Source organism: Brassica oleracea, chromosome C8, assembly GCF_000695525.1.
Source record: "Brassica oleracea var. oleracea cultivar TO1000 chromosome C8, BOL, whole genome shotgun sequence".
Taxonomy (NCBI): Eukaryota; Viridiplantae; Streptophyta; class Magnoliopsida; order Brassicales; family Brassicaceae; genus Brassica; species Brassica oleracea.
Genome location: NC_027755.1, coordinates 29960959 through 29969654, shown reverse-complemented (window position 1 = coordinate 29969654; position 8696 = coordinate 29960959). Strand labels below are relative to the sequence as shown.

At 35.0% G+C, this 8696-nt stretch overlaps 1 protein-coding gene and 1 pseudogene across 1 annotated transcript; one reads left to right on the top strand and one right to left on the bottom strand.

The window, feature by feature from the left end:
* The first annotated feature begins 2515 nt into the window (after window positions 1–2515).
* On the top strand, window positions 2516–4009 carry LOC106309775 (expansin-A16). The gene is made up of 3 exons (XM_013746907.1): window positions 2516–2776; window positions 2911–3229; window positions 3486–4009. Exons 1-3 carry the CDS (start codon window positions 2623–2625, stop codon window positions 3793–3795), a joined length of 783 nt encoding a protein of 260 aa, XP_013602361.1. The 5' UTR covers window positions 2516–2622; the 3' UTR covers window positions 3796–4009.
* A 580-nt stretch (window positions 4010–4589) lies between these two features.
* On the bottom strand, window positions 4590–5883 carry LOC106311220 (annotated as a pseudogene).
* Window positions 5884–8696: the final 2813 nt, after the last annotated feature.

Here is an 8696-nt window from a genome sequence, read left to right as displayed (position 1 = left end):
ATTTTGGGAGTGAAATTTGAAAGTTGGCATCTATATTTATAAAAATTAAGAAATGATTATTCCAACATATATACAACAAAAAGAGAGTAAGATTTTTTTTTTTTGGTAATCAAGAGAGTAAGATTTTTTTTTGCTAACCGAGTATCCTGGTCCCACCGAAGTGGTCCAGACTAGAGACCGAAGTGAGCATGGACGCTGCCAGAGCGTCACCATGTGGCTCACCGTGTAACGGTCTTCGGTCTCGGGTGCTGCAGCCCATATGTAAATTCCGCAGTGGCCAAGACTCGAATCCAGGGGCGGGCACTCCAGCTGGAGCTACTATACCACTAGACCAAAGCAACTTGGTTCAAGAGAGTAAGATTTGTTTTGTTGGAAAGAAAATAAATGAAAAGACGTGAAATTATCGTGAGAGGAGAGGTAGATAATAAATTCACATGCAAGTGGGTATCATGATAAAGCAGCTCCTTGTTTCCCTGCATTCTGGAAAAATATACACGTAGGCCATGTTCGTTTACGTGACGCGCGACCTGCGACTTGCGATTAAGATTACGTTAGTTTATGTGTCGCGCGACTTGCGACTTGCGACCTGCGACTAAAACTATGTTCGTTTACGTGTCGCGCGACCTGCGATCTGCGACCTGCGACCAGTCGCGCGATCAAAATTTTCTTAATTTTTAGTCGCTGTTTTTTCGGGCGACTTAAATGGGAACCCGCGACTGATCGCGCGATCAGTCGCGCGACATCAAAACGAACAACAACCTGCGACTTGCGACTAATCGCAGGTCGCATGTTACGCGACAGCAAAACGAACAACAACCTGCGACCTGCGATCAGTCGCAGGTCGCATGTCGCAGGTCGCGCGACATGTAAACGAACACGGTAGTAACCAAGTCCAAAGTATACACTATTCTTCTTTATATGCAGAATGGATCTTAGTTACGTTGTAATTCCTTTTAATCTAAACTAAACTTGAGTTATGAAATACAATAGTCTAACAATATCATATCTACCTCAAAAAAGGAAATCTACATCCACGAGAATCTATAAACTTTGACTAATTACTGAACATTACACGTATACATGTATGTATAATTTTGCTGGCGTGTGACTTGGCAGCTACAACAAGATCTGGTTGGTGCTTAGATATATGCCTTGTCATCACCAAATGTCCTTAATGTTCTTCCACCCTCACCGCCCCTAACTGTTTTCTCTTTTGTTCTTTATTTTCATCTCATGCTTCACTTACTTATATTTTCCCAACTATTTTTTCTTCTCATTATGAAAGCAACTCAATGAATTGAATATATTTTAATAATCATTTGTGGCATTGATGTATAAACATATACATATATGTCATTCCTAGCAATAATAAACTAAAAATGATAATGATCTTCACTAGACTTGAGATCATATAATGCGTTGTTGACTTTATTTTTTGGTGTTCATATAGAAACTCCAAAGTTCTAGGAAAACTATGCATGGATGTGTATATACACACTCGGCGATGATTGAATAAATATTTATATTTCCCACTTTCCAAATTAATGACATTGATGATTTAGTACGCCGTAAGCTGTACGTCTATATAACCAAAACATCTTGTATGTAAATCGAGTTATTTTACTTTTAATTTTACAAATTATTTTCATGATAAATAGTATATCATAAATACAAAACGGGTTTAAGTTGCGATTCTTCAATACAACAACTTAGTCAAAGGAGCAAACACCATTGAAACTTTCGGAAACTTTATCGAAGACAGATTAGAAGTACAAGTGCATTCGTTCTAAAACGTAGTTTGGTTTGAATAAATTTTAACATTTGATTAATAACATATCATATTGGCAATGTTCTAACGTTGAAAACGCAAAAAAACACCATTATCTGATATTTTATCAGTGATTCATAACATTATCTTTTGTGTGTTATAATTTTTTTGATATATATAATGGGCAGTACTGAAATACTAAAGCTTAAGCAAAAAAAAAACACAGAAATACTGTTAGAAAACAACACATAAAGCGATGTTAATCTACGAAAGTATCCTTTTCTTAATGGTTTATAAAATTTTATTTAACGTTAATGTTTTCTCTACTATATCTCTTCACCTATCCCATCGTTCTACTATTACCTTGACATAACAACCATCATCTTTGCTTTCAAACATACCAATTGTTTGCTAGTTTATATCGCATGAGTGACTTGTTAATAACTTAATATATCAGCAGTAGATCTTTCGTGTACTTCGTTGGAAATTTGGCATTTATCTCTTTAATTTGGAGTTTCTCTCACATTATATTAGTTATAGATCCCTAAATTAAGAGGATAATAAAAGACTCCATGAATGATCCCATATTATTGCAATCAAAATAAGATTACAAACATGTCTTTCACCACACGTTGTAATCTAGCCTCTAAATATTCATGTCTAGAAAATACTAATATCGGCCAATAATAGCTCTTTCTCTAACTTTGGAGTTTCTCTCTCCGCCTATATAAATAGCGATCTTCACAAGTGATGTTTCCACCATCATCAAGTCTCTCAGCCTTTTAGTCTACACTCTACAGTCTTCTTCTTCTTCTACCAGCTCCTCCATAAATCACCCACAAACATCAACAAAAATGGCAGTTAATCCATCCATTCTCTTAACCATGTTCCCTCTCTTTCTCTTCTTGAGCCTTACCAACGCTGCGATCCCCGGCGTCTACTCCGGTGGCTCTTGGCAAACCGCTCACGCCACTTTCTACGGTGGCGACGACGCTTCAGGAACCATGGGTCAGTCCATTAATTTCAAACATTCATATAAAAAACCACACTTCATCATCAATCATTCATTTATACAAACTCTCTAAAAGCAAAGCACTCTGTTTTTCTTATAAATTATTTTGTTTGCCTTTTCTCTCGTGTAGGTGGTGCATGCGGTTACGGGAATTTGTATAGCCAAGGATACGGCACTAACACGGCGGCCCTGAGCACGGCGCTTTTCAACAGTGGCTTAACCTGTGGCGCATGCTTTGAAATCAAATGTGTCAATGATCCTAAATGGTGTCATTCAGGCAGTCCTTCTGTCCTTGTAACCGCAACAAATTTTTGTCCTCCCAATTTAGCTCAGCCTAGCGACAATGGTGGCTGGTGCAATCCACCACGCGCTCACTTCGACCTGGCCATGCCAGTTTTCCTCAAGATCGCCGAGTATCGTGCCGGCATTGTCCCTATTTCATACCGCAGGTAGTACATAAACGTTACATAATCTAGCGTGCTGGTCTAACATTTTAAAATTTTCATAATGCTCTATGTTTAAATAAATGTTTGTGTCATTATTTTTCATATAACTTTTCAATGTTTTCCATACAAATAAAATTGTTGCATAAAAATCATGATGCTCTAAGCGACCAGTTACTTTGCTTATACTCCTGCGTCTACACTTACAAGTGTTAGATTGATTTGTAATAGTACGAAAGGTTAACTCTTGATTTTTCAATAGGGTGGCATGTAGGAAGAGTGGAGGGATAAGGTTTACGATCAACGGCCACCGTTACTTCAACTTGGTGCTGATCACGAACGTGGCTGGAGCAGGAGACATCGTGAGGACGAGCGTGAAAGGATCGAAGACTGGTTGGATGGGTTTGACTAGGAACTGGGGACAGAACTGGCAGTCTAATACTGTTCTCGTTGGTCAGTCACTTTCTTTCCGTGTGACAACCAGTGACCGTAGAACCTCTACTTCATGGAACATCGTACCTTCAAACTGGCAGTTTGGACAAACCTTTGTCGGAAAAAACTTCAGAGTCTAAAGTGAATTTGGAGAAAATTGAAGAAGCTCCTCTACCCAATTCGAAATCTATAACTTTGTATTTTCTGTTATGTATTTTTATATTGTGATCTGAAGTGGCTGTTGGAGAAAAATGTAAACAGCCCGCAGCGCTTAAATTACGTTAAGTTTGCTTGTAATGTCGAATTACATTATATGCTATATAGAATTAAACTTGTTCTGTTTTCATTTTTCAATCTGAGAATTCCATCTACAATATTGACTTATAAATTGTAATTTTAATATGACAACTTGATCTACAAATTTATAACACAGCCTACTTGTGATATTGATTGGATATGGAATTTTTTGTATTATCATAAACATTCCAGTAGACGAAAGTCGAGATACGAATAAGTTAACATAAAAATTGATGATTTTCATATTTTTGACAAGGTTTACATTTGGAGTGAGGAAGGTGGATCAAATTGCAATCCTTTACTAATCATATTGATTGATACTAATCCCAGTTAATCATGTGCTCTTGATGTTAAGAATTAATCGGAATAAATATGGCCTTATGATCTTATATCTCTGCGTCTCCTGGTCATTAGTGTATGTCAAAACATTATATACATCAGTGCTTTTTGTTCTCTTTTCGCCGGTCTGTATTTAAACAGTAAACTAATGAAAAAGATCATATAACTTAGCAGCTCTTAGTATATCTAAAGAACATTTATTGTAGAGAACAAGTTTTCAGAGTTGAGAACAAACGAGACGAGTCCGAGCAAACTAAAAGAAAACTGAAGAGCAAGCCAAATTTTAACGATCACATACTCATTCAAACATGAGTTGGCATGTTTTTGAAGCTCTAGAAGAAAGTGCCAACTCCTTTATCATCTCTAATTTCTGAACATCCGATTCAGATGATTTGATTGTTGCAGTCTTTAAGTAAACAGCATGTTTCAAAATGTAGCCCATAATATCTCTCTCTTGTGGTTCTCCTGTGTATTTCGACCAGCTGAGACTTTGTAGACTCGACAACGAACATTCAGGAACAGTACTTGGTTCATTCCAGTCATCCATATCTTGATGAGGATCATGATCCTGAGAACAAACACAAAAATTAGAGTGAAACTAAGTTATGCATCAGACCGTAGAAAAAAGAGAGTTTACAAACAAACTTACATCCATTAAGGAAATGTCTAGTCTCTTTAAATTAGAACAAGCCTTAAGCAGCCGGACAAGTTGATTCGAGAAAAGCACTGTGCATAGAAATACCTCCAGATGTTCAAGTTCATTGAAGACAAGACAATTCAGAATAGCCTGCGCAGAGGATAATAAAGTTACTGACAGTTTATTACACAAAATGAGTTGATAAATGAAAAAATGATTTACCACTGAACATATTGTAAGACGCTTGACAGATGTGACTGAATAAATAAGACTATAGATACCAGGGCAAGAAGAATCTACATATGCCTCGATCAGGTAAGGCATGTTCTCAATCAAACCATAGTGATCATAATCATTATAGTCCACAAGTTCGAAATACTTTAAAGAAGGAGTGTCTATCACATACTCATATAGTTCATAATTATTGGGTATATAGAGTGTCAATCTCTGCAAAGATGGAACAACAACAGTCAAATTTCTCGTAGTAGTATCACGCTCACGTAAATACACCACTAGATCTTCAAGAATTGTGCAATTTGATAGAAGCCGTTGTAGAGTTTCGTCCTTGGAGTATTTCACCTCATGAAGTTCCAAAGTTTTGAGAGAGGGAAGAGAGACCATTCGAGGAACATTCAAGAGGATCTCGTCATCCAGTTTCAAGACCACGAGCGACTTGCATGTATACAAGTTACTCGGCAATATGTTTGGCTTAGCCGGATAAGGCTCATATAGTATTTCCAGTTCACGGAGGCAGTGAGAAAGAGCTACTACACGTGTTTATACTCTCCGGTTTAAAACGTGAATTACACATTTGAAGACGGAAGCTTTCGATAACCGGAGCTCTATGTAATGGCAGGTTTCTTTCAAGAAAACACTGTAGCTTCTCGCTTTCAGGTTCTGAACGACGTCTATGACCGTACTCGAGTTTAGGCAACCACATCCAGAGATACTCCTACCGTTTCTTTCGTAGTCTCCAGTAATAAATAGTTCTCTCCAGGACTTAAAACCTGGATTTCCTGTATTCTGCAATAAATTGCATAGTCTGGGATTCGAACCCCTTCGTAGTCTCCAGTAATAAATAGTTATCTCCGGAACTTAAAACCTGGATTTCCTGTATTCTGCAATAAATTGCATAGTCTGGGATTCGAACCCCAAATCTGGATGTAGAAATTTTTAAACCTTAACCATTAGGCTACTGGTAATAAATGGTTTAATCAACACAAATTATCTTTTTTTTTAACACCTATCACCACAAATTATTTAAAACTTTGGTGGGCATGTTACTGGGCCTGATTAAAGTCCGACCTTTTATGTCTCCTCTTCGGTTTACAAATTTCTAAGGGGTTATTGGAATCAGAATTTGGAAAGAAATTAGTGACTTTAAAAGTTGATAGATTTTGAGAAGTTAAGTAGAGTAATAAGTATTGTGTAAATTTCCATCAAATATTTTGTATTGATTTCTATAGATTTTTATTGATTATTATAGATTTGCACAATATATTTTTTTCAAAAGGTTTCTCCTTATAAGGAAGAGAAATTAGGCTCTATATACACCAAAAAATCAATATTTGCAAACTACCATAACACTAGTTTTGACACTGTTGATATTTCTTTAATACAAAACTACATTTCCCAAACTATCTCTTTCTTTCTCTATCTTGTATATTCTGTCCGAACAATCTTCTCCATTCTCTCTCTTTCTTAAAATCACTCAACACAATTTCTTTTCTATTAATCTACAAATGTTTTCTTCTTATCTTTTCTATTTTCAACAATATCAATCAGTTTTAAGTACGTATGTTTTGGTTAACAGAGTATGAATATAACAAGTATCACCCTCAATCCAGCTAGAGATCTTTATCCAGCTTCTCTATCTTTTTACTCAATCTCAACTATGATATGAATGTTCTAAGCGATTCCATTGCACATACATGTGAGATCTTTTCGATTCGCTTGCTAGTAAAAGAACATGGTTGCATTTGATGCGTTGTATACTCAAGAAATAGTGGGTTTTCTCGACATTGATGAAACCTGAATCTAACCTTTCAGTTATGAGTTTTTGTAGTCGATATTTATTCAATTAACTGGTAATTGTTTGATTAGATGCTACAAATCAAGTATTGTGAGCAGATGCATTTTTGGTTAGTTGTTACTTAACTGATGGATGTCGCTTTTTTTTCCGCAGAATATATAATCATTAGCTGATAAATGTTTACTTAGCTATTACAAAACATATTGACAGTTTTTTAAAATTCTATGTAAAATGTTAATAAGTAGCTTGCGTTGGCTGGTAAATAGTTTGTTAGATGCTACAAAAAAGTTAACAAGTTAACAAGGTGTATAACAGTTTACGTTGAAACTTTGTATTAATATTTTATAAAATATACTAACATTAGCTGATACATGTTTGGTTAACTGTTACAAAATATGTTACCATTTTTTATATCGATTGCTAAAAAGCTAAAACTAGCTATCATTAACTGATATATATTTTTGCTAGAAGGTACAAAATATGTTATCGTGTTAACTTAATCATTATCTATTCAATTATTATAATCCTAGCGGTTAACAACTATTGTAGCATATATAAATAAAAACAAATATCTAACATTGTGGTAAATATGAAAATAACATATTATATTTGATGTTATTGTTTTTGTTTATATATATTTATATTAAATAAATTATCAACTAACAATTTCTATAATATGTAATGTAACAATTTACCTTTAAACGTACTTTGTTAACATTCTAAATAATATATTTTGTTTTCCCTCTCCTCTTAACTAGTTGTAGTTTGCTGAAGCAGTCAAATCCTAGAATAGTCGCAATTCCTTTGGAAGGTTTGGGTTTCTTTGAGACCATGATTCACTTGCATATTTGGCGCATCCAACATCGACGTTATTGGATATAACGGTGATGAAGATGTAGTGTGGAGGAACATGTTAATATAGAAATGGTGTGATGAGTGTAATTGATTATGAGATTGACTGCAAGCTTTTTAAAAAAAATTACTTCAATGAAGATTAGGAATAAACTAATCGTGAGAGGAAAGAGTTGCAGGAAAAATGGATAAATGTGAGGATGGGAGATGGAGAAAGAGAGAGAGAGAGTTGAAAGGTTTGGGGCAGGGATAAAATAGTCAATTTATGCTTAAAGTGTTATAGAGATTTTTGTTTTACAGACCCATACGGTAGTTCACCAATTTTGACTTCAATTCAGTATATCTAGCAAATTGTCTCTATAAGGAATGTATAACAATCTTTCTAGAACTTTTCCAAAAAAAATTCTCAATGTAAACTATATATATAAACATCACGTAATTGACACAATGATACACATCTTATAGTTACAAGTGATCACTGTTTCAGCTACAAGTGATCATTGTTTTAATTTTATCGTTATTTATTTTAACGATATCTAAGACTTTTTTGAATTGGCTTGATTAATAATAAAATGGATCTTGATAAATCAGTTCTCACTGTTATTGGTTTCTCGTTTCAGCATAATATGTCTCTGAGATACCTGCAATATATGTGTTGAAGAGTTGGTGGCTACATTTCTCCTAACTATTGGCCAGAGTTCAAAATATTGTTACACAATAGACATGTTCAAGAGATCACTATTTGACACTAGTGAGAACTTTCATAAGGTTCTAAAATCATTGGATACGCTAATAATTACAGAAACATGATAGCTTCTAATGTGGACATATGCAATAGGAAATGGAAGTCAATAGTGATAATGAGACGGATTATTTTTATTGGT